The 24,767-nt window shown below is 57.3% G+C and overlaps 1 protein-coding gene across 5 annotated transcripts; it reads left to right on the forward strand.

Moving 5' to 3' along the window:
• Positions 1–722: 722 nt before the first annotated feature.
• LOC139174031 (leucine-rich repeat and fibronectin type III domain-containing protein 1-like protein) lies at positions 723–15,847 on the forward strand. Of its 5 annotated transcripts, XM_070764073.1 has the most exons (7): positions 4,840–4,925; positions 5,020–5,140; positions 5,886–6,013; positions 8,911–10,321; positions 13,212–13,834; positions 14,803–14,923; positions 15,617–15,847. In XM_070764073.1, the coding sequence occupies exons 4-6, from the start codon at positions 8,931–8,933 to the stop codon at positions 14,868–14,870; spliced, it is 2,082 nt and encodes a 693-aa protein (XP_070620174.1). In that variant the 5' UTR covers positions 4,840–4,925; positions 5,020–5,140; positions 5,886–6,013; positions 8,911–8,930; the 3' UTR covers positions 14,871–14,923; positions 15,617–15,847. The 5 variants fall into 5 exon arrangements, with proteins under 5 accessions (XP_070620173.1, XP_070620176.1, XP_070620172.1 ...); XM_070764074.1 differs by lacking the exon at positions 5,886–6,013; XM_070764072.1 differs by lacking the exons at positions 4,840–4,925; positions 5,020–5,140; positions 5,886–6,013 and adding an exon at positions 723–845.
• Positions 15,848–24,767: the final 8,920 nt, after the last annotated feature.

Here is a 24,767-nt window from a genome sequence, read left to right on the forward strand (position 1 = left end):
GTAATCCTAGTGTTAAATCTGCATTTTTTCCCCTATTTATTTGTCCAATCTCCAATTCACACATTCCCATGCAAACGTTGCCTTCTCTCAAAGGGCCTTAATTTACAAAGCCACACAACCGCTGGGGGGGGGGGGCTCCCCCAAGGGGAAGAGGCTGGAGTGAAAGAAGTCACATTTTGATTCCTGCCATTCCCCCGAAATGAGCAGAGCCTTTGCCTGCTGGCCCCTCTGAACCCTTCAATCCCGCCCAGAAGGGATTCCCCAAACCAGAGGGGGGCTGCTAAGGTGGGATGGGGACGTGTCCTCGCCCCCTCCAGGGCTCTGAGTGCTGGTGGAGTCCGGCGCAATTCTGCCACTGCACCTGGGCAGGTATGGGCGCCCCTGCGTGTCTGCCTGCGATTTTGCCACCTGTCCAGGTGCAGCAGAGGCAGCATCGTGCTGGAGTCCGAGCCCCGGGAGGTGAGCCCCCCTCTGTCCCAACCGCCCCCTTGGCAGAATCTCTGCTCCGGCAGGTCCGGGGAGCAGACTCGGGCCCCGTCCAGCGCCCACCCCCCTTTTCACCTGGCCGAGGCCTTTGATCTTGGGAGGGAAAGTTGCCACGTGGCCCAGAACTCTCCCCCCCTTCCCCACCACCTGAATCGGAAGCCGCCCTCCCCCTTCTCTGAGTCAGCCCGCGGAGCGGGGGGCTGCTCCCCAACCGGGGCTAAGAAATGGCGGGGGGGAGCGAGGTGGCCGCCCCTTCCCCAACGGGGCGCGAATGCCGCGCTTTGCACATGCTCAGAGAAGGCGGCTGCCGGAGCTCCGGCCAAGCGCCGGCTGGACGGCGGCACGGGCTGCGGGGACAGGTGGGGAGGGGTTGTCTGCGTGGGGGGGGGGAGGGAGGGGGGGGAGGGAGGGGGGCGGGGGCGGAGCGATCCGGGGGCTGAAGGAGCCACACGAGCTGCACCGAGCGAGACCGGCGCTTCCCGGGGAAACTTTGCCGCCGCCGTCGTCGCAGCCGGGGGGGGGGAGGGACGGGGCGGGGCTTGCCGCGGGAGGGGGCGCAGTGGAGCGGCCCCGCCCTTCTCCTCCCCCCCCCGCGCCTCCCGCCCAGCCGCCTCCTCGGGGCCGCCACCGCCTCGCCGGACGCCCATGGCCGCGTCGCCCTTCCCGGCCGGACGCCGGGCGGAGGCTGCTGCCGGCCGGGAGCGGCGGGAGGGTCGGGCGGGCGGCGGTGGAGCCTGAGGACCCCCGCGGGGGGCTGCGGAGGCAGGTGAGCGGCGGGGGCTTCCGAGCACGGGCAGAGCGGCGGTCCCGCGCGGGGGCAGCTGACCGGGGCTGGAGGGACTGACACCCGCATCCCCCGCCGACCCCGGGAGCGCTGCGGGGCGTGGGGGGGGGCGCGGCTGGGAGCGGGGGCCTTGGGGATCCCTGCCGCCCCCCCCCCGGGTCTGGGGGCTGGAGATGTCCGGGGCCCGAGGGATCCTGGCTGGTGCAGCGTTGCCCGGGTCTCCTCTCCTCTCCCCGCCTTGGGGGTCTTGGAGGCCTTCGCGGAAGCAGCAGCCCAAGGGGAGCCCCCCCCCCCCCCGTTCCTGGCATCGTCTCTCGCGGCGGCCTGGGCTGCATGGCGGCCCCAGCTGGCTGCCACTCCGGAGCTCTTCGGCCAGGAGGACCAAGGCGCCAGCAGACTCCAGGCCGCCGGTCTCGCTCTGTCCGGCTCTGTCCGGCTCTGTCAGTCGGGGGGGGGCGGCGGGGGCGGTGCAGATCCGCTTCCAAAGGCCTCCCGGGAACAGCCCCCCCCTTGCCCCCCCCAGGAGAGCAGCTGCCCCTCGCCGCCTCTTGAAAAAACCGGACGGAGCCAGGAAGAGAGCGAGGTCTGCATATCAGGGGGGGTTCAGAATCCCCCTCCCCCAGCAGGGAAATGAAGGGGGGAGGGGCTGTTTGAACACCCACCTCCTCCCATTCCTGAATGCACCCCCCGACCCTCCCCCAATGGCCTGGCCTTGCTTTGCTGTCCCTTGCAATGGACCCCACCACAACAAAGGGCGGGGGGGGGTTTGCGATCCTAAGGCCTCATGCAAATGATGTAAATGAGTGACAGATCGTGTGCATTAATTGGGGCAACGGGGATCTGGACTTTTCTCAATGGGGAGAAGAATTTTTTTTTCCAATGCAGGGACTTCAGCTGTTTTGCCCAGAAATCCCCCCCTCCCTTTGTCCTCCCCCTCCCCCCAGGGAGATCAAAGGCTCCGGATTCTTTGGGGGGGAGGAGGAGGAGGGGCTTCTGGGTTGTGCTTTGGGGGCTGCTGCTCTGAGGTTACAGGTGATCTTGGGTTGTTTCCTTCCTTTCTCTCCAGCAACCTGTCAGGTGGCTTGGTGACTTTTAAGCCTTGTGGACTTCAACTCCCAGAATTCCATGCTGGATGGGGAATTCTGGGAATTGAAGTCCACCTAGCTTAACATCTCCAAGGTTGAGAAATTCTGCTGTGGAGGCAAAGGAGCTGGACAGCCAGGCCTTTTTGGGGATTGTACTGGGGGGGGGGATATCGCAGCCCCTCCCTCTTCATGCAAGTCACCAGATCCTGGCTACTGGCCTTATGCTGACATTGCTGGTGCTGGTGGATGAGGGGAGGGGGACTCATGCACACCCTCTCCCCTGCCCTGGGGGTGGGGGGTTCCAGTTGGATTCTGAGCAGGGAAGTGGGGGTGGGGGGGCTGCATTTCATGTCCCTCTGACTCCCCTCTGCACCTGGGCAGCCTGCAGCCTCATTCTCCTCCTCCTCTGAGCTGGGGTGGCCAGGGATGATGGGAGTTGGAGTTCCTCCCCCCTAAAGGGGCAGCCCCATTCCCTGCTGAAAGCTGCGGGGGTCTTCAGCTGCTGGTCTTGAAATCCTGCCTCCATGTTTAGTTTCATAGAAGAGAAACATATAATTCCTTGGAATGTTTGGAGCAGTGGTGGGAGTTGTAAAGAAATTGTTTTACTACCGGTTCTGTGGGCGTGGCTTGGTGGGCGTGGCTTGGCTTGGTGGGCGTGTCAGGTGAAGGCAAAATCCCCATTTCCTCCCCATCAGCTGGGACTCCCCAGGCAGAGACTAGACGGGGGTGGGGCCCGGCCAGAGGTGGCATTTGCTGGTTCCCCGAATTTCCACCACCGGTTCTCCAGAACTGGTCAGAACCTGCTGAGTCCCACCTGTGATTTGGGGGTCTTTGTGAAGCCATTTTTGTTACCAGAAAGAGACCCAAGCAAGAACTCGGGAGAGATTTCCTGACAGTGGGACCGGTGGCCTCCAGAGGTGGTGGTGGGTCAGTGATGGGGGACTTCTTTTTCCTCAGGGGCCAAGAGAGCATGTGTGCGCGCGATTGTGCATGCGTGAGTGCTCACACCCATAATTCAATGCCTGGGGAGGGTGAAAACAGCTTCCCCCGCCCCCCGGAGGCCCCCTGCAGGCCGCAAATGGCCTGTTCCCCAACTTCTGGTGGGCCCAGGAGGCTCCTGTTTCAACCTCCCCAGGCTCCAAAAGCTTCCCTAGAGCCTGGGGAGGGTAAAACGCCCCCCCACCCCCCCAGAGGCTCAGCTGGCCGGCACACACATGCAAGTTAGAGCTGAGCTTGGGCAATGGTTCACTTGCCTGCTGATATGGCTCCATGTGGCCCCTGTGCCATAGGTTCACCATCCCTGTTGTAGGTGCTCCATCTGTGGAAGGTGTCAAGAAGAGCCTTTGTGCAGAATGTCTGGGCAGGGGTTGGGCCAGAAGACCTCTTAAGGTCCCTTCCAACGCGGAAGTTTGTCTGTGCCGGATCTGTGCCCGCGGTGGTGGTGGTGGTGGTGAAGAAGGCCTCCGCACCTCCACGCTCTCTGCCTCTCCACCCGTTTGCGTTCCCCCCCCTTCCAATTTAAGGCCTTCTTGGGGGCTGCGCGTCACTTTCTCTATTAGTGTGACAAATTGCTACACAGTGCGACTTAGTTCCAGGATTCAGTTGTGTGTAAATAAGAACTGGAGGGAGATAATTCCGAGAGAAGGGAGGAGGCCCTGGCGCTTGGACAGGCAGCAAAGGGCCAACGCGGGCTTTGCAAGCTCCTCCGAGTTCCTTCACTCCAGCGAAGGGGCCTGATCCTCAGAGGCCTCCTTGGCTTCCTTATTCCAGGGGCAGTAGGGTGTAGTGGTGAGGAACGGTGTGTCCTCCACGTCTCCTTGAAATCTTTGCATGCTTTGGAACGGATTAGCAATGTCTTTCCGCCCCATATAAAACCGGACTCCCCAGACTCGGCCACTTTTAAGCCTTGTGGACTTCAAGCCCCAGAATTCTCCAGCCAGCAGAGCTCGTCCCTCCTGTCACCTATCATAGCTGGCTGGAGGATTCTGGGAGTTGAAGTCCACAAGTCTTAAAAGTTGCCGAGTTTGAAGGCCTCTGCCATAAAAGGATACAGGGGGTCCTCGACCTATAACCCCAACTGAGCCAGAGGCAGCTTCCTCTTACCTCCACACCGGTGGGCTTTCTGCACATCACAATGTTTCTACATGCGCGGAAGCAAAAAAGAAAAACAAACCCCCCCTAATTAGTTTTTTAAAAAGGCTCTGCGCATGGACCAGCAAAGGCAGCACTGGAGCTGTCGTGCACAAATTGCGCAACTAGCGGTCCCTTGCCGGGATACCACAGTGGTAGAAGCCCACCTCTGAGCTGAGCTCAAAATTTCTGTTGCTAAGCGAGTTGTAAGAAAGTTTTTCCCCATTTTACGACCTTCCTTGGTGCAGTTGTTTATTCCACTTGTGTATTTCTTACTTAGGTGTGTATGTCGCCCCTCTCGGAAGACGGTCAGGAGAATCCCTGTCATTATTGTTAGCGTGGTCATTCAATGGATCTGGCTTCCCTGTTGACTTGGCTTGTCCGGAGGCGGCAGAAAGGGCCTCACGTGACGAAGGCTGGAGCTCTCAACGGTCATAAGTGTGAGTCGGGGGCCAAGGGTCTAAATGTTGGTCATGTGACCAGGGGGATGCTGCAGCGGTCGCTAAGTGTGAAAAAGTCACCTTTTCTTTTTAGTGCCCTTGCAACTTTGAACGGTCACTAAGTGAAGCTGTTCTTTGCCGAGGACCACCTGTCGTGAGATTTTTGGACACCGGGCACTTCCGAAACTTCCCCCGTTGCAGAACCCGCAAAATCGGTTGGAACATTTAAAGAAATTGCTTATTGATAAGAGCGAGCTGAGCTGGGCTTTTAATCATCAATCTGACCAGCCAAATTGTAAAATGATTAATCTGCCATTTCCAGCAACGAGAATGCTAATTGCTAATTTAATTTGTAGAGGGGCCTTTCTCTTTTTCTTCTGGAGCGGCATATTTCAAAGCCGGCTGCCACGGCTCGGAATTGCAGGTTGGGTTTCTAATTGACACCATTCTCCCCATTAGAACTTACTCTCGGACCCATATTGAGTTTTGACATTGTGCCCAAGCGCTGAAATATTTAATAAGAGGCTGAAATCTATAGACAGTGAGCCAGTGCAAATGACCTGATTAGTTAATATCCTTCCTGCAATTGTTCTAATCTGCAGCCGTCGTTAGCTTGCTGGAGAAGGCTGAGGGACGTCGCTGCCCATTTACACCCTAAATCAGGGGTGTCCGAGCTTGGCCACTTTAACATTTATGGACTTCAACTCCCAGAATTCCCCAGGCAGCAAAGCTTAACAGAATAAAAGGCCTTGCAAGGGGAATTCTGGGACCTGAAGTTCACAAATCTTAAAAGTGGCCAAATTTGGAGACCCCCCTGGGCCAGAGGATTAATGAGTCGAAATTTGGAGGGTCCCTTTCTGGTCTTCGGGAGGTGCCATCATCATTCAGGCCACAGAAATCGCTTGCTGGACACGAGGCTGCACCTTTTCTGGTGCCGGCTCAAACCTGGCTTGTTTTTAGGGCTTTTCTGGTTTTGGCACGGAGAACCGGCCTCTGCCGCTGTCGGTGAAGGTTGTGGTGTCGTTGCAAAGGAAAATATGAACTGCATTTTGACCAACGTCCTTGCCGGCCGGCGGAAGTCTGAAGAGGTGATTTTGCTGCCCAGTGTGGGTCTCCAAGCTCTTGGCCTTTTCTCACCGTTGCCATCCAGTCCTGGATATTTTTTGGGCAACCTGAGGGAGGGTCTTTGCTAACAATGGAGACCACACACACCCCTCCCCCAATTGCTTTGCCAAGAGAAGTCGGACCCCCCCCCCCTGAATTTCTACAAGCTGTGTTTGCTTCTTTCTCCCCTTACGAATCTTCTGGCAATTTTGGGCATTGTCAAATTTTGAGTTTGATTAGCTGGGAGAGGTTGGATTATTCCAACCAAATTCAGACCTTTCTCTCATTCCCCCCCCCCCCCGTTATTGTTGAAATGGCAAGGAGAGGAAGAGGCTGGCGCCAGGCCCAGAGAGAGCGAATCCCCCCAAGGGGCTGCCCACCGCCTCCCCTTGCCCCGAGTGCCGGATAGGATGTCTGAGGCTGGCAGGGGGAAAAGAAGGAGGGAGGGGGGTTTCCAGGTGGAAGAACGCACTAAACGGCCCTCGAATTCCCTTTCCTGGTTATGGATTTGGGGGGCTTATCTTTTGGAAAGAGAGAAATCAATATCGCTTTATCTGGAGATTTAAGATTAATTAAGTTGATCAGAGATATTTACGACATTTCTCTCCCGTGTTTGCTCACTAAGTATTTGATCATGAAATATTCATCCTCCTCTTGCTGGGCGTTTGCTGGTGTTACAGAGAAGCTGCATTTGCCTTGATGGTCATTTATTTTCTATCCTGCCTCCCTGGGTCACGTCAGGCGGCCCGAGAACCTGGTTCTGGGAGATGTTTGCAAGAAGGAAAAAAGCCAAGATGTGGCAGCCCCAAAATAAGAAATATAGTAAATATCTCTTATCAACTTAATTAATCTTAAATCGCCATAAAAATATGAACCACGGCCTCTGCGCCACATACACCCCCCCCTCGGCCCTCCCTATAGGGCAGGGGTCTCCAACCCTGGCAACTTGAAGCCTGGCAGACTTCAACTCCCAGAATTCCCCAGACAGCTTTCCCCGGTTAGCTTTGCTGGCTGGGGAATTCTGGGAGTTGAAGTCTGCCAGGCTTCAAGTTGCCAGGGTTGGAGACTGCTAATATAGGGGACTACACCCCCCATCATTCCCAATCTTTCCTGACCAAAGGGGGGAGGGGCCAGAGATGATTCCAAGCTCTGAAGGGCAAAGCTGCTTGGGGCTCATTGTTATTGTCACAAAAATGAGGAGCCTGCCGGACTCTGGGCACAGAGATTTCTAAAGGAAGAAATCGAACTGGTGTCCAGTTTCCTCCCTGAATCAGAGAAACCAAATGCCGGAAGTCCCTGAGTTATAACAGTTTGTTTGGTGACGGTCTGAAGTTACCACAGCACTGAAAAACATGACTTACGACCACATTTCACACTTTGGACCACTGCCGCATCCCCGTGATCACATGATCACTTGGCAACTGATCCCTATTTGTGAGGATCACAGCACCCTGAGGTCACCTGACCCCCTTTTGGGACCTTCTGACAAGCCAGATTTGCTTAGTGACCATGTGACTAACAACAACGGGAGAGATGGGGCAAGAAAGGTCATAAAATGAGGCAAAGCTCAGCTAACAACCGTCTTCCTTAGCAGTGGAATTTGCAGGCTCAATTGTATGTTGAGTGTTACCTGTATTTCTGTATTTTATTTTACTTTGATTAAATAATAACCTTTGAAAAGCAAGAGATGCTTTGCTTCAGGATGGGGCTGGGGGTGTCCTAGCCCTCCTTGGTTGCCCCTGGCAAGAAACTCCAGACAGGCCAGGAGACCTCAGTGAAATGCGTGCATGGGTCAGCTCTGGGGGTTTTCTAGCTGATTAAAATAAAATAAAAAAAATAAAAAATAAAAAAAAGGACCCCGGATGCCGAGGGGAGGGGCCGTGCAGATCCCCTCCAGAGTTAACCCGCCCTTAGACGGAGCGGCACGCAGGTAACCAGGCCCCCCAGGTGCAGCCACAAGGACCCTCCTGGCTTTCTGCCCCCTTGTCAAAGACGGTTTTTATCCTCTGGCTGAAACGCGGCATTGAAACCTGCAGAGCTTTAGGGGTGGGGGGGGGGGAGGGGGGAAATCAATGAGAAGCCCCATCAATCAATACCTGTGACTCTTAATCCAATTTGCGATTCAGCCGGGGCGGATTCAAGCTAGGGGAAGGCCCCCCAGGGCTTATGACTCTGCGGATGGTCCAGAAAGAACGAAACACACACACACACCCCATATTTCTGGAACACGGCAAAGGAGTCGGCCACAGGTCCAGGCAAACAGAAGGGGCCTCTTCTTTCCCGATTTGTGGCCAGGCAGCTTCTGGTTGTGTGAATTGGGGGAAGAAGACAAGGGGGGCCATTAGACTCAGTGGCCGAATTGGACCAGGCTGGCAAGAAGCAGGACTCTGCAAAGTTGGCCACTTGAAGACGTGTGGACTTCAACTCCCAGAATTCCCTAGCCGGCTGTGCTGCAGAGGAAACAGCTGTGCTGGCTGGAGAATTCTGGGAGTTGAAGTCCACACGTCTTCAAGTGCCCATGTTTGGAGAGTCCTGAGCTGGAGGCTTCGTCAGTGGAGACCTGGACGTCAGCCGGTAGGGGCCCCCTCCCCCTTTCGGCCCATGGACCAGGCCACCCCCTGACCTCTGCCCCTCCTTTGCCTTGCAGTCTGAAGACTCACCTGTGCCACCAAGCTTGGGGTCATTAGATTCTCCCCCCTGGCTGATGAGTGTATAGTGATTGAATGGTTATGAATGTATTTTAATTGGCTCCTTAGTTTTTAGTAGTAACTTTGAATTTTAATTATTTCGATTTCGATATATATATTGCCTCTTTCATGTGTTGTAAGCCGCTCCGAGTCTTCAGAAATGGGAGGCAATAAACTGAAACTTCCACTTGCAGCCCGCGTGCTGACCGGCGCCATGGAGGGCCTGCTGCTGTGTCTGCTGGCGGTCCTGGCCCAGCTGGCCCGAGCTCAGGTGTGTCCCAAGCGCTGCATGTGCCAGCACCTCTCCCCCTCGCTGGCCATCCTCTGCACCAGGACGGGCCTTCTCTTTGTGCCCGCCGTGATCGACCGCCGCACGGTGGAGCTGCGTCTGACGGACAACTTCATCACCGTCGTCCGCCGGAAGGACTTCTCCAACATGACCAGCCTGGTGCACCTGACGCTCTCGCGCAACACCATCAGCCAGATCCTGCCCTTTGCCTTCGCCGACCTGCGCAGCCTGCGGGCGCTGCACCTGGACAACAACCGGCTGCTCCGGATGGGGGCCGAGCAGCTGAAGGGTCTGCCCAACCTGCGCCACCTCATCCTCAGCAACAACCAGCTACAGGACGTCTCCCCAGCGGCCTTCGACGACTTCGCTGGCACACTGGAGGACCTGGACCTCTCCTACAACAACCTGGAGCAGCTGCCCTGGGACACCATCCGCCAGCTGCACAACGTCAACTCCCTCAGCCTGGACCACAACCTGATCGACTTTGTGCCCGAGGGCGCCTTCACCAACCTGCTCAAGCTGGCCCGCCTGGACATGACCTCCAACCAGCTGAAGAAGATCCCGCCGGACCCGCTCTTCCTGCGCATCCCGGTCTACGCTCGGTCCAAGGGCTCCCCCCCCTCCTCCCTGGTGCTCAGCCTGGGCGGGAACCCGCTCCACTGCAACTGTGAGCTGCTCTGGCTGCGCCGGCTGACGCGGGAGGACGACCTGGAGACCTGCGCCTCGCCCCCCGACCTGCTGGGCAAGTACTTCTGGACCATCCCCGAGGAGGAGTTCCTCTGCGAGCCGCCGGTCATCACCCGTCACTCGGGCCACCTGACGGTCACGGAGGGGGAGGGGGCGGTGCTGCGCTGCCGTGGGGCGGGGGACCCGGAGCCCTCCATCCACTGGGTCTCCCCCGAGGGCAAAGTGGTGGCCAACACCTCGCGGACCCTCTCCTACGACAACGGCACCCTGGAGATCCTGATCGCGGCGGTCCAGGACAGCGGGACCTTCACCTGCATCGCCTCCAATGCCGCCGGAGAAGCCACCACCGCCGTGGAGCTGCTGGTCCACCTGCTGCCGTTGCTCTCCAACAGCACCACTCCCAAGGTGCCGGAGGCCGTGGGGCCCTCGGACATCCTGACCTCCGCCATGGCCACACTGCCTCTGGGGGCAAACGACACAGGGGCCCCTGCCCAGGAGAAGGGCGTGGTGGCCTCGGAGGTCTCCTCCTCCTCCGTCCTCATCCGCTGGTACCCGCAACGGCACATCCCCGGCATCCGCATGTACCAGGTCCAGTACAACAGCTCCTCGGATGACACCCTGGTCTACAGGTGAGAGGGGCCCTATGTGGCGGGGGTGGGTGGGGGCCATGTCTGCCGGGGAGCCCCCCCCCAAGGCCTGGGAGGGACTTTCACGCTCAGAGTGGGGGCAGGGAGGTCAGCTCCCAGGGACCGGATGGATGATCTCAGGGCTCCAGAAGCTGTGTGTCCCAGCAATAGAAGCAGCACTTAGACTTATATACTTTCCAGCCCTCTCTAAGCGGGGGTGCTGGGGGCGTTTTGCCCCCAACGATCTGGGTCCCCATTTGACCCACCTGGGAAGGAGGGAAGGCTGAGTCCACCTGGAGCCTACTGAGATTCGAACTGCCAAAGGGCTGGCAGCCGGTGATCAGCAGAAGTAGCCTGTAGCCCTGCACCCCTGAGGCTCTTAGAAGAGAGTGGACAACCGCTGGCCTGAGAAACCATGGCAGAATCCCCATAATATATGTTGCCCATAAAGAATTGCAGCGGGTGGATATGGCAGCATGGTCTTTCTTGTCTTTGCTGTGAGCACATTTTCATGCCTTAAAAACGAAATGATAACTTGCTCCCTGAGGGTTGGGAGGGGATGATGGGCTCCCGTCCTGGAGGCCCCCCCCAGCGCATCCACGCCTGTTGCTGGGCGCCCGGTACACCCTCCCCCCTCCTCCCTCCCCGATTGTCTCCTTCCCTCCTTGAAGGTCAGATGCTTCTCCGCCTGCTTAGCAATGCAGCCTTGACAGTGAAATGCTGGGAAAATCCCGGAGGAGCCGCCGGGACCTCCGTGCGAAACACGCGGCTCCTTTCCAGCGCTGCCCTCTTTCTGGAGAAGCCCCTCCCGGCCTGCAAACTGGGTCCCCCCACCCCCCCTCCAAAGGCAGAACAATGAATGCCAGAGAAAGGGGGCTGCGTGGGGATTTCCTGTGTGCAAACAGGTCTTGGCCGTGGCACCCGCTCCCTCTGCCCAGGGAATGCCGGGGGGGGGGGGGGGGTCAAGGGGGGCAAGGACTTAACGGGATGCAAAGTGGTTGTTTCCTTTCTGGGGTGCTGTGTAAACACGGCCTGGGCCCCCAGCATTTTTCAGAGCTTTGCAGGCTTCTCCAAACGCCCCCCCCCCCGGTTGGTTCCTTCTTTTTCTCCCCACCTGCGGCCTTGGGGGGATAAAAGGTCTGGAAGTGGCCGTCACTGGCTTCCATCGGGGAAGGTCTCGAACCCAGAGTCCGAGGGGGCCGGAGGGATGAGGAGCCCCCCACGACATCCCCATCCTGTCACCTTGGGCTTTGCTAGTGGCCCCCTTTCCCTGCCCTGGGGACCCCCGGCCACAGCCCCCCTCTCCTCCACTCCAATATGGGTTTGGGGTCTTTTGGCCATGGGGGGGGGGGCTGACCGTCCCTGCAGAGTAGTGCCAGCCAAAGGCTGAGGGAGGGGGCTATGGAACCGGGAGCCCATCATCCTCTCCCAGCCCTGAGCTACTCAACTTGTGATCACAATTGAGCCCCAAATATCCACTGCTAAGCGAGACAGTCGTTAAGTGAGTTTTGCCCCCCCCCGTCTACAACCTTCCTCATCGCACTTGTTGAATCAGTAGCATGGCCACAAAAGGGGGTTGTATGACACACACACACCCAGGACACGACAACCCTGAGTCAGTTGCTAAGCTTTGGAGGTCTGATCACCTGCTCGTGGCAACGGCCCCAGTCAGTGGGCGGGGGCAGCAGAGGGGCCCCCCAGGGGTGAGGGGCTGGCAAGGCAAAAGTGGGGGGCCAGGTCCAAGACCCTGCACCTGCCCCCTCCCTTCCCCCCACCCCCTTCTGCTCTTCCCCCTTTGCAAAGAGGTGGGGAAGCTCTGGGGGGGAGGAAGGGGGTCTTCTGGGTCCCCCCCCCATACCTGCCCCCTCCCTCTGCCTGCTGCTGGTCGGAAAGGAAACGAAGGGGGGGGGGGGGTGACCTACTTAGGATGCAGGATTGGATTTCAGTAGCCGTGTGTGTGTGTGTGTGTGTGTGTGTGTGTGTGTGTGAGAGAGAGAGAGCCAGCACGGGGGGGGGCTGGGGGGGGTGAAGCCTCTGCTGCCTGTGGTGAGTCAGCTGGGGGTGGGGGGGGAGGGGAGGCTCAGCATCCATTGATCCAAGGAGGCTCTGGGGGGGGGGAGTGGCAGGAGAGGATTCTGAGATCCTGGGGAGGGGGGGTCCCTTGGGGCCCTGCCTGGGGAGGAGAGAAGGGGGGGGGCTCAAACACAAATGGAGGGGGGGGCATGTTATCATTCAGGGCTTGTAGGTTTTCCTGAGCTGGGGGTGGGGGAGCCCAGGCGGAATTGCCGGTCAAGTAGCTCCATGAAGACTTTGCCTGGGGGGGGGGGCGCAGGGGAGGGGGAGGTGACGAGACCCCTGGGCTGCCTTGCTGAGGAAGAGTGGCTGCCTGACCCCCTCCCACTGCTTTGGGGGCAGAGTTCGAGGGAAGAGCCTTGCTTTTTAAGAACAAGGACATGCCCACCCCCCCCGTGTCTATTTCTGAGTCTCCATTCGACCCGCATGGTCCTCCAGTTACGGCCACGAAGGGAGAGGTCTGGGGAGGGAGTTTCTCCCCTCTGCCTCCCCCCCGATTGCCTTCTCTGGGCTGGGTTGTCTCACAGCCCCCCAACTCCCCCCCTCTCCCCCCCAGCAAGGAGACCCCTCCCCTGGGGATGCCCCGGACCCTCCCTCCCTTTGCCGGAGGCTCAGCTGCTGCCCTGCAACCCTCCCCCGCTTTCATGGGTGGCCCATCACTGGCGGTCTGGATGGGTCTGGTGGTGAAGGACAGAGTTGGCCTCAGGCGTTGAAGTGGCTGAGGAATTGTGGGAGTCCCAAAGGGGGCGTCTCCTGGTCGAGGGGGGGCTGGACTAAATGACCTTTGGGGCTTTCTCTCTCCCCCTCTGCTCCCGCCCAGGATGATCCCCCCCACCAGCAAGGGCTTCTTGATGAAGGACCTGGCGGCCGGGCGGGACTACCACCTCTGCGTCCTGGCCGTCTACAACGACGGGCTGACCGCGCTGACCGTGACTCAGAGCCTGGGCTGCCTGCAGTTCAGCACCCGGCAGGAGGGTCTGCAGTGCCAGGCGCTCCACAGCCACTTCCTGGGGGGCACCATGATCATCGTGGTGGGAGGCCTCATCGTGGCCTCGGTCCTCGTCTTCATCATCATCCTCATGATCCGCTACAAGGTCTCCAGCGGCCAGGAGGGGCAGAAGAAGGCCGGGGTCAGCAACGTCCACTCCCAGACCAACGGCAGCCACCCGGTCCCCGCTGGGCTGCCCGGCTCGGCCTCCCGGCACGACGGGTGGGAGGCCGACAGCAGCGGCCGGAGCAGGAGGGAGCGGGGCCTGGGGGCGCTGGGCAAGGACTGCGAGAAGGGCGCCCGGCCCCCCCTTGCCTCCCAGAAGGGGCCGGAGGAGGAGCAGGAGGAGCAGAAGGTCCCATCCCCCCGGGGGAGGAGGAGGAGGAGGTCCCGGACGAGCCTTGACCGCCACCACGGAGGCCCCGCAGCTGAGCCCTCCAGGGCAGCAGAGGAAGGTAAAGCCCCACATGGCATCGGACCAGAATACCTCTAAGACCGCCTCCTGCCGCATGAGTCCTAGCGACCGGTCAGGTCCCACAGAGTCGGCCTTCTCCAGGTCCCATTAACTAGGCAATGTCGCTGGTGGGGCCTAGGGGAAGAGCCTTCTCTGTGGTGGCCCCAGCCCTCTGGATTCAGCTCCTTCCAAGAGATTCGTGTTGCCCCCACCCTCCTCGCCTTCCATAAGAGTCTCAAGACTCATTTGTGTTACTAGGCTTGGGGCGATTAGATCGTGGCCCCCTGACCAATCAATGGGATGTATGGCTGCGATTTGAATTTGATTGGTTGAGTTTTTTAATACATCGGGTTTTTAGCTTATGTGGCTGTTAATGAATTAGATTTCTCTTTGCATCTACTGTTCTATATTATATACTCTGAGCCCCCCCCCCCCTGAGTCTTTGGAGAGGGGCGGCATGCAAATCTAATTAATAATAATAATAATAATAATGGCAGACAGGTTCCTCAACTTTTGACCGTTCACTTAGGGACCGTCCCCGGGGCCTGCGGGCTCCTGTCCAGAGGGCCCAAGGGAGAAAGAGCTCAAGTATTGGGGGGATTAGCATTTGGGTTTCTTACGGTTTGGGGGTTTTAATTATTGTGGTTGTTCGACTTCTTTTTTTAATCACTGCATCCTTGTATTGTTTTTAATTGTAAGCCCTCCCCCCCCCCCAGTCCTAGAAGTCGAATAAATTGAATTGAATTAAATTGGCTCATGGGAAAGGGGGCTTTTCAACACTGGCCCCTTTAAGACAGGAGGACTTCAACTCCCAGAATTCAAAGCCAAGCTGGCTGGGGAATTCTGGGAGTGGAAATCCAGGAGTCCTAAAGGGGCCAAATGAAAAACACTGCCATTGAGGGAGGGGCTTTCCTACCTTTGCTGTGCTGCTGACCACCTGTTGACCCCTCCCCCACCCACTTTTTGCAGACCCCCCGTTAACGCTCCCGGCTGAGGAGAGGAGGAGCACCAACGACTGGACCGGCGTCAAGATCTGAGCCCTGCCCGTTGGCCCTCAAAGAACCAGCCACAGCCGGACCCCAGCCCCACGGTAGGAGCTCCCCCTGCCCCCTCCCCAGCCCCAGCCCCCCCACTGCCAGGAACTGGGGCCCCAGCCTGCCCCCCACCTGTTGCCTGCCCCAGGCTGGATGGTCTCACAGCCCCCCAATTTCCATCCCCTCCCACCTGCAAGGGACCCCTGGGGCTGCCCTCCTTTGTGCCTCAGAGGCTGGACGGTGGTGACCCTCCACCCGGGGCCTGGGTCACTGGAACTGGCTGCCACCCGCCAAAACTGGCCCTCTCGGTGCCGCCAGCTTGTTCTTTGCTTCGGCTCATGTGCAGAAGTTGAATTTTTAGCACCTACAAAGCACATGTGCACAACATGTGGGTGGTGAGCCTGCGCAATGGGCGCCCACAGGTCAGAAAGCCAAGTGGCAGCAAGGAAAGCCAGACCCCCGCGTAACCCCAATCAGGACTAGAGACTTGCTCCCGGCTCCACCCTGCAGTGGTTGAGGGGCTGTGGGTGGGCTCAGCCCAGGTGGGGCCACAGTGGGGCAGCGCAGGGGCTTCCCCCAACACAGGCCACCCTGCTTTTGGACTCCAAAAGCCCCAGATTGCAAACGGTGCAAACCCAGCCACCAATGGCAGTTTATTCCATAAGCCACAGTTAAACCACCATGCGGTGTGCTGGGCAAACTCCGTCTGTGGCTCCAGGCATTTGGGACTCTGCCCGTCTCTCTTGCAGGCGGAATCCGGAGTTGGCGCCATCCCTCGGCTGTCCCACCACGCGGTGCTGCGGCCCCCACAGGAGACCTGGGCGCCCCCCCTCAGCTCACCTGCCTCTACTGGGGGGGGGTCTCACCTTGGCCTTACGGGCATCTTTCTACTGGACTCTCTTCAGGGCCCGTTTTCTACAAAGTCCTTTTGTTTTTCTAAGCCACACCTGGAATTTTCTAATAAACGGAGGTGAAAATCAGGGCGGTTCCTTCCCAGAGGGGGGGGGGGGGGTGTGGGCGCCTGGCTCCTTTCAGCAGGTCTCGGGGGGGGGGGATCTGCTTGGAAAAACGATGGAGCCCCCAAGGGTCGTTTTCTTGCTCCACTCGGGGGCTGCTGCCCCCCAAATAAAAGCAAACCAGGTCCTGCTTGACTTACAACCAGTCAGTGAGTGAATCCTCAGTGACCAGAGGGCTATGCACACCCCAGAGTTCTGATGACCCCTACAGCTCTCACACAACTGGGCCACACGGCATCTGGCCTGGTTGACGGCCATTTGCAGCAGCATCACTCAGTCTGGTGGCCACAATTTATGCGTCCTTTTCTCGCCAGAAATCAGGGTTTGATGGTGGCGTCCAGCAAAAGTCTCTGCCCATTTGCTTAGTGACTGCAACAAGAAAGGTGGTGAAATTGGGGAGGGGGACACACAGTGACCTGCTTAGCAACCAGCACCGACAGGCTGGATTGTGGTCGTAAGTTAAGCCCAGTTTGGCAGATCAAATCTCAGGAGGCTCCAGGTGGACTCAGCCTTCCCTCCTTCCCAAGTGGGTCAAATGGGGACCCAGATTGTTGGGGGTGAGAGGCCGACTCTCTGTAAAACCACTTAAGGGGGGCTGTCAAAGCATCATGAAGAGAGGGGCAGGCAGGGCTGGGAATTGGGGGGGGGGGCAGATGTTGCTGCTTCTCAGGACGAGGCTGCAAAGCTCCAGGAGAGCAGAAGCAATTGGGGGGGGGGCAATGGGAGTTCATTCTCAGTGGGGGAGGGGTCCCTTCCCAGCCTCCTCCGCTTCATGAGGGTTGAGTGAATGTATCATCAGTGTATGAATTTGGGCCGGGGGGGGGGCGGAGAGCTCAGCCAAGCTCCTGTGGATGGACCCCTCCTCCCAGAGATCTCCCGGCCCCTCCCGGGGCTTCAGGAAAGCAGCTCAGACCCCAGGGACCCCCGTTTGTATCATCAACCACCGAGCTGCTTAAGCCTCAGCCGTAACAATAATGCTCAGCCTGCTTTTCCCGCGAACAGGAGCCTCTGGGCTGCTCTCTCTGCGCATCCTTCTTCCCTCCTGTCTGTCGTCTTGTGAATGTTTCCCTCGGCCTCCGATGCCCCCGTTTCATGTTGTGCCGGGACAGGAGAGGTCAGGCTTTCACACAGGCTCCACAGAGTCCGAGCTCTGACCTTTTGCAGCCCAGGGGCCTCTGCCATGGTGGGGCTGCAGTTTGCAAAGGGCAGAGTTCTTGACCAGCCTTCCAGGATGCCCCCCCCACCCGTATGACCCCCCTATTCACTCCTAGAGTCCTTTGCTGCAGAGGAGGAAGGGACATTTGGCATAAAACAAGGCAGATGTGTCCTTCAGACGGATCACAGAAAACCATGGGGATCCCGATGAACATCTGTCTGTGCCCCAATTGACCGTCCAGGGCCTAAAACCTCTCCTGGGACCTTCTCTGGCCCAGCTGCCAAATCTGCCTACAGGGTTTGTGCTCCTCAGCTGCAAATGCTGTGACGATACGAAAGTGTTGTGATCATATAAATTTATCCCTTTATCCCTTTTTTAACTGTGTGTGTTTGAAACTTATTACAAACTCACTGGGGGCTAATTGCCGATAGCATAACAGAAAATGTGCAGATGAGAGCAAGGAAGAAGATCAGGATTAAATTGTGCGATGACCAGCTGAGGTTTGTGGGTCCTTGGTGGTTTTCTAGGAGACGTTTCATGACCAAACTAGGGAACATCATCAGGGCAGTCTTGAGCTTGGTGGTCAGTGCACTGCTGAGGTGACTTAAGTTTGGTCGTGAAATGTAGGAAAACAGCCGAGCTCAGAGACCCCCAACGGCCCCTCATTGCTACCCTGAGCGATAAATATCCTCTTATATTGGAACTAAGCCACGTTTAGCCAAAGGAAGATAAGGTTTAGCATCTTCCAGGATTTGAGGGGCCACCACAGGGAAGGCGGCATAGATTTATTCTCCGCAGCACCCCAGGGCAGGAAACAGGATAACAGAGCTGGGAGGGACCTCGGGGGGGAGATGTAAAATTTATGGCCTTCGTAATCTTTCGGAAGACCAGCAGGGTGGGAGCAGTATGGACAACAGGGGGGGGAGTTGGTTCCATAGAGCCGGGGCAACCACAGAGAAGGCCCTGTCCCATAGACCTGCCGACCTGTATTGCTTAGTCGAGGGGACCCGGAGAAGGCTGGTTCTGTGGGCTCTAGGTGTGGGGCATTTGCTCAACTTGGGAGAAATTTCCTGATTATTAAGCAATGCAGTTGTGGGTCCTCGGCTGCTGGAGGTTCTCAAGAACAGATCCAAGACCATAGAAGGGGCTAGAAAGCCTCCGCGGCCCCTTCATTCCGCTCACCTCCGCTCCCTCCGCTCGCCAGCTGCCAGTTCTTCAGCCGCTCCCGCCCAGTGCTGGCCATTAAAATTCAGGTCACTCTACAGCAGCTGGTGCAGACGGCTGGCATCTGGCCGGGAGGGCTGTGACCTCCTTTCGCAAGTGGCATCCGGAGTTCAGCAGCCTCGGGCCTTATTTGGAAGGGGGAGGGGAGGGGGAGGCAGGGAGGGGCCGGTTTCCTGGAATGCAAGATGCCCGGTGGAGGTGGCGTGACCGCTCGATGGATGCCAGGTCCAGCTTTGCCAAAGAAGGGGCTGTGGGCAGGGCCCAGCTGTGCTCGCAGGTGGCAACCGTGGCCGCACGTGTGGCAACTGCCACATTTCCTGGGGACCTTGCTGGGATCTGGGGAGCGAGGCCACCCATCAATCAGCCCCTCCCGAGACGGGAGGGAAGCGGCTGTGAGTGACAGGGCAAAGGAAGGCGGGCATCCAGTGCGTCTGGGCAGAAGGGCGCCAGCAACGCCAGAGCCACCAGGGTCTCTTCCTCGGAAGACCCTCATGGCGGCACAGCTGGGCCTGGACGTACAACCAGAAGGCCCAGATTTCTGTCGCTAAGCAAGAGTTGCCAAGTGAGTTTGGCCCCGTTTTGTGACTCATGTTGAAATTCTTGTTAACTGAATCACTGCAGTTGTTAAGTTAACAATGGCACTTAGACTTATATACCGCTTTACATTTCTTTTCCAGCCCTCCCTGAGCAGTTTACAGAGAGTCAGCCTCTTGCCCCCAACAATCTGGGTCCTCATTTGACCCACCTCGGAAGGATGGAAAGAAAGAAGGAAGGAAGGAGGGAAGGGAAGGGAAGGAAGGAAATAAATCTAGGGGAGGAAGGAAGGAAGAGTCCACAGGCTCCCCCAAGACCCCCCACAGGAAGCCCTTCTCTCCGGGTGGGGCTGGGCCAGCTTCCTTCATTGCCCCCTCCCCTCTGGCCCAGGGAGCCCCCCAGGAGCCTCGAGGGGCTGGTGGGAGTCTGGAGCGGCCCAGGGAAGTCTCTGCAGGCTGCCGGAAACTCAGGCGAGATGTGGAGAAGCGGCTTCCTCGCACATTGGGGTGGGTGGGCGGAGGGGGGGGCGTGCATCAGTTTAGCTGAGCTACATTTGCTCAACTGCATCCACTGCAAAATTGATAGCGTGTTTAAATAAATCATCACCCCCCTTGGAGGAACGGAGGGGAGAGCGTGACAGCACACGGCTGAGATGGGGGGGTCTGTTATAGTTTTGGCAGGGGTGGGAGAAGCGAGGAGCTTTGTGGACCTTGGCAAAGCTGTTAGGGGCCTCAAGGGTGCTGGAATGGGCGGGGGGGGGTTTCCCTCCACCGGGGGATGCGTTTTCCATCAGAGAAACGGCTGCGGGGGGGGGGCTCTTGGCTGCTATTAGTCCTGCTGTGCTGAGGTTTCCAAGCCTCTGCAAACACCAAGAGAAGAGCAAATAATAGAACGGGGTCCCAGTGCCAAGGACCCCTCCCCAATGCCAGGCAGCTGCACTAAGGTGGGCTGGTTGCCCCAGAGGGATTGGACCCTCCCCCCATTCAAATAAATAAAATAATTAAAAATAATGAATAAAAGTGGCTGCATCCCACCCCATCTGACAAAAAATAAAATAAAAATACTTAAAAATAAATATTAATAATTAAAAGTAACAAAAAGGTGGTTGCATCACATCTCCCCCACCCAATCAAAATTAACACATTAAAAATATTTTTAAAAATAAATAATTAAAAGTGACAAACGAGTGGCTGCATCCCACTTCCCCATTCAACAAAAAAGTTAAAAGTAAATAAATGAAAATGAAAAAAATAAATAATTGGAATTGTTCTGTCTGGGTGCCCCCAGACTTCAACACCAACTGGAAAAAGCAGCCAGACACACTGGTAAAAGCAAAAGCACTTTATAGTTGGAAAAATAAACACAGAGAAAAACCTGTTCTTCCCAACAGGCAGGCTATGAGGCTTCACAGTAAAGTCCTGACGGCCAGACAATACAGCAGACTTCTTGCTGGCACACCCACCACTGTAGAGAATAAGACCCACACCTTTTCCCCCCAAGGTTTCAGTATTCAAAGTCACAAACCAGAATTCCAAGACGCCAAAGATCACAGCCAGGTCCCAGGACTCCAAAAGATAATACTCCACAAGCCAGGAAGGGTGGGTCTGCCTTTTCAGCCTTTCCAGAGAGCACCACACCCAAACCCAGTTGTTGCCTCTTTAGTGCTGAAACTACCTGGCTAATTGTCCCCTTCGTTGTGTTGCTCTTCTCTGCCGGAGATCGATGATTGCTTGTGCATTTTCATCTAAGGAATCCAGGCTGCTTGCTGGGGAGAGCTCCCTCTCGGGGGACTCTGGCTGTCCTCCCTCTCCCTCAGCCTGAGATTCCTCCTCCCCGTCTGCCTCAACCTCCTGTTCCTCATCCTCCCCCTCTGAGCAGGGAGCCGGCAGAGGTTCAGCCGTTCCCTGAGGAGCCTCAGACGGAATCACAACAGGAATAGAATAAAAATATTTTTTTTAAAAAATGAATCAAGGGGTTGCATTGCATTTCCAACAAAAATTTAAAAAATAATAAAATCAAAGTATTAAAATTAAATAATTAAAAATTAAAAATAAATAATTAAAAAGAAAGAAAGAAACTCAAAGGCTGCCTGGATGGGCCCCTCTGCCCTTTCATGGAGTGGACTTTCGAGGTTCCTCTGTCTTTGCAGATCCTTGCTGGCTGGGGAATTCTGGGCGTTGAAGTCCGGCTCTCTTAAAGGGACCAAGCGTGAGAAACAGAGCTTTGGAATCCATGGCCCTGGGGAGGATTATTTGGATCCTCTCAAAACGGATCCTTGCAAATGACCAAGCCACTTTAGCCCGGTTCAGAAAGGAGGAAGATGGGAAGCCCAAGGGGTGGCAGGACTTGAACTCAGGGCAATTGGTCCCCATGTCCCGCATCGGCCAGAAGGGCTGGGCCTGCCAATACCCCCCCAAAGGTTCCCCTCCCAAATTCCAGGCTCCCTCCTTCTGCCCCCTCCCTCCCTGTTGCCATCAGCTCATCTTCTCGGAGGGAGGGAGGGAGAACCAGCCACCAAGCTGGGTAAGATGGGGATGCGGTTACCATAGCAACCCAACAAAAATATTGGTGGAGGCGGCTGATGGTTCGGAGCCTGGGAAGGTGAAGAGGCCCCCAGCGGGAGGGCCCCCCAGGACAGGTGACCCTTGGCACAGCTGCCCTTGCAGCCTGGGCACCACCAAGCATGGATGGACTTTGCACATGGTCCAGAGCTTTTCCTCCCCTCCTCCGTGGCTTCGAATTCGGGGTTTTCCTCCCCCCACAGCTGGAACATCTCCCCCTCCCCCCACCTCTGTCAATGGGGCAGTTTAGAAGGCCTGGCAAGGGGGAGAACGACCTGTCCCCCCCATCCCCTCCCTTTCCTCTCCCTCCTCCTGGAGATGGGTGGGGAGGGCAGGGGTGGGGAGGGGGGTAGCTATCCACCCCAAGGGAGGTGGCCCTGCAGTCCCACCTGGAGGGGGGGGAGAGAGGGAGAGAGAGAGAGAAGGATGCCGTTGCCTAGCAACTGGAGGATCACCAGGCAACCGCATCCGCTTCCTTCCTTTCTGCCTGGGCGCTTTTGGCCAAGGCCACCGGAAGGGCTTTTGGGAGGGCATGGGGGTTTTTTGGGGGGGGGGGGGGTAGCAGCTCCCCCGGCTTTTGCAGGCTAGCAAAGCTGCACCGGGTGAAGTGCGGACTGTCCCAGGGAGGCTGGCGTTTTGTCAGGAAGCCCCGATGGGCATCCTTTGAGTGGCAGAGGGCGAGGGGGCTTCTTGGGACTCTGCCCCCACCCTCGCCCTCCAGGTGCCCGCGGGGTCTCTTCCCTCCTGGCAAAGCCCAGCAGGCCGGGCAGGGGGCCAGGGCAGCGGGATTCACGCGGCTGCTGCTTTGTACATGGGGGAGGTTGCCATGGCGGCTCTTTGGGGAACTGGAAGCACAGGGGGGGTGGGGAGCCCAGCAGGGATGGGGGGGGCAGGAAACGAAGCAGGCTGGAAAGGCAGCAGGAACTTCCCTGGAGAGCCCACCTGCGAAGGAAGGAAGGAAGGAAGGAGGGGAAGGAAGAGGAAGGAAGGAAGGAAGAAAGGAGGGAGGGGAAGGGAAGGAAGGAAAGAAGGGAGGATCCTTCCTGGAAATATGAAATGAAGTATTGGGCATGTGAACCAAGGAAGGTTTGCCACCACTGGCATATCCTCTCATTTCAATACATAAATACAAATTTAATACTCAAATAATGTGGCAGTGGTGCCAGGCTGTCCGTGGGCGAGGGGGGGGGGTTGCCCGGGCTGTCCAGTCTGCTCCAGAGCAGAAGAGGAGTCGCAGTGGCCACCAGCGCAGCCATCACTCCCTGCAAATTAAGCCTTGATGGCCGGAAGCTGTTGGGGACCCTGTTGGCATGTCAGGCGTCCGGCCGATGAAGATGGATGAGACGGGATCTCAATTAGGCCATTGATTCCAGGAGACACAGAGAGGCTGCACGCCAAGGATGTCCAAGCGGTTCTCTTGATTGATGGGCAGCCGTCAGAAACACTCTGTCCCGCCTGTCGCTTTGGATTTGGATCTGGACCATCTGTGCGTTGCCTGCCGGGGGTCGTCGGCCCCTGGCGTCTTTAAGGGGGGCAGGAAGTTAGCGCCCACCCCTCTCCTAGAAGCATAACATGTATGCCGCCCCGAATCCTTGGAGAAGGACGGCATACAAATCTAATGAATAAATAATGGAATAAATAAAATTATTATTATTATTATTATTATTATTATTATTATTATTATTATTATTATTATTGTTTATTAGATTCGTATGCCGCCCCTCTCCGAAGAATATTAAAAAGGCAGAATGTTCTACAGAGTGTCCCTGACTGAGAAATAGAGAAACCTGTTTTAGGCAGAAAAAAGGACTCGCTCCTAGTAGCCCCCCCCTTTGTCAGTGGGCCCAGCTCACTTATCTCATCCCCCCCCAACGAAGACCCCCCCCTTTCCGGCAGACCCACCTAACGAACGGGAAGTCCTCACCTGGTACCTGGGAAGGTGGCACCAGCCAGCAAGGCTCAAGCCAAGGTGGACTCAGGGCAGCCTACAGAGTTGTCCATGCATGGCAGCCAATCAGAGTGCGGGGCCTCGGAGGCACAGTGGTTAGAGTTCAGGACTGCAAGCTATACTGTTGGTGATCCCCAGCTGCCAGCAGTTTGGCAGATCAAATCTGAGTAGGCTCCAGGTGGACTCAGCCTTCCCTCCTGCCCAGGTGGGTCCAATGAGCCCCCAGATGGGCTGATTCTCTGCCACCCGCTTAGAGAGGGCTGGGAAGCAGGATATATAAGTGTAAAGGCTAAGTGGGAAGAAGGGAGGGGGCAAGAAGGGAGGGAGGGAAGGGCCATGGTGGCACAGTGGTTAGAATGCTGCATTACCGACTCTGCTGACTGCAGGAGTTCAATCCTGACCAGCTCCAGGTCGACTCAGCCTTCCCTCCTTCCCAGGTCAGTAAAATGAGGACCCAGATTGTTGGGGGTCAATCTGCTGATTCCGTAGCCCACTTAGAAAGGATGCAGAGCGCTGGGAAGTGGCACATAAGCCTCAATGCCATTGCTATTTCTTGCACGGGAGCAGGATCCCCCCGGGGTGGGCCCCAGAGAGGGTGCGTAAGACCCAGGGACCCCAGCATCTCCCCCCATTCTCTCTTCCTCTTCGAGGCCTTCGAGGCCTCCGATTCCCCCTTTTCCCCAGGACCTCGGACCGCGTGGTCCTGCTGTCCTGCCTTAAGCCGCCTTTCCCAGCAGCCCCCAGTCTTCCCACATCTCCCTCCTCGCTTGGACCGAGCCCAGAAGGATGTTCCTCACAACAGCAGGCGGTGGACAGATGGAAAGCACGACAACAGGCCTAAAACGTTATCTTTTAAAAGGGGCTGCCCAAACCTGACCACTTTAGGACTTACGGACTTCAACTCCCAGGATTCCCCAGCCGGCACCATTGCCAACCAGCAGAGCTTGCTCGAGGCCTGGCCCTATATTTGCAAACCCTCATTCCCGCCCCCCTCGCCAGCCCCGGCTGAAGCCTTTGTGAGAGAGCCGGGGGGGCCAATCTGGAGTCTAGCCGATGCTGCCCTGCCTGGCCTGAACGGGAATAAATGGCCAGCTCGGATTTTGCAAAATAAAGGCCATTTTCTCCCAGGACCTCTATGGAAATGGATCCCGGTGTGGGGGCGCCCTCTAGTGGTTCTGTGCAGGACTGCAAGCGAGCACAGAGGGCTGCGTGAAGGACCTTGGCGTGGCTCAGTCCCCGGAAGGGAGGCGGGCAGGTTGCTGACCCTCTCTTCCCCTGGGGGTCTTCCAAGGGGGCAGCAGCAGAAGAAGCAAAGCCCCCCAGGGCGGAGAAGGGAGGGGAAGAGGGAACCATGGCTTCTCTGTTTTGATGCGACTTATTCTGGGTGAGCATAAAAAGGGATTTATTTCTATTTATGCATGTAGGCACATAAAGGCAAATGCATGTTTTGATTTTAGTTTT

The sequence above is a fragment of the Erythrolamprus reginae genome, chromosome 11, assembly GCF_031021105.1.
Source record: "Erythrolamprus reginae isolate rEryReg1 chromosome 11, rEryReg1.hap1, whole genome shotgun sequence".
NCBI lineage: Eukaryota > Metazoa > Chordata > Lepidosauria > Squamata > Dipsadidae > Erythrolamprus > Erythrolamprus reginae.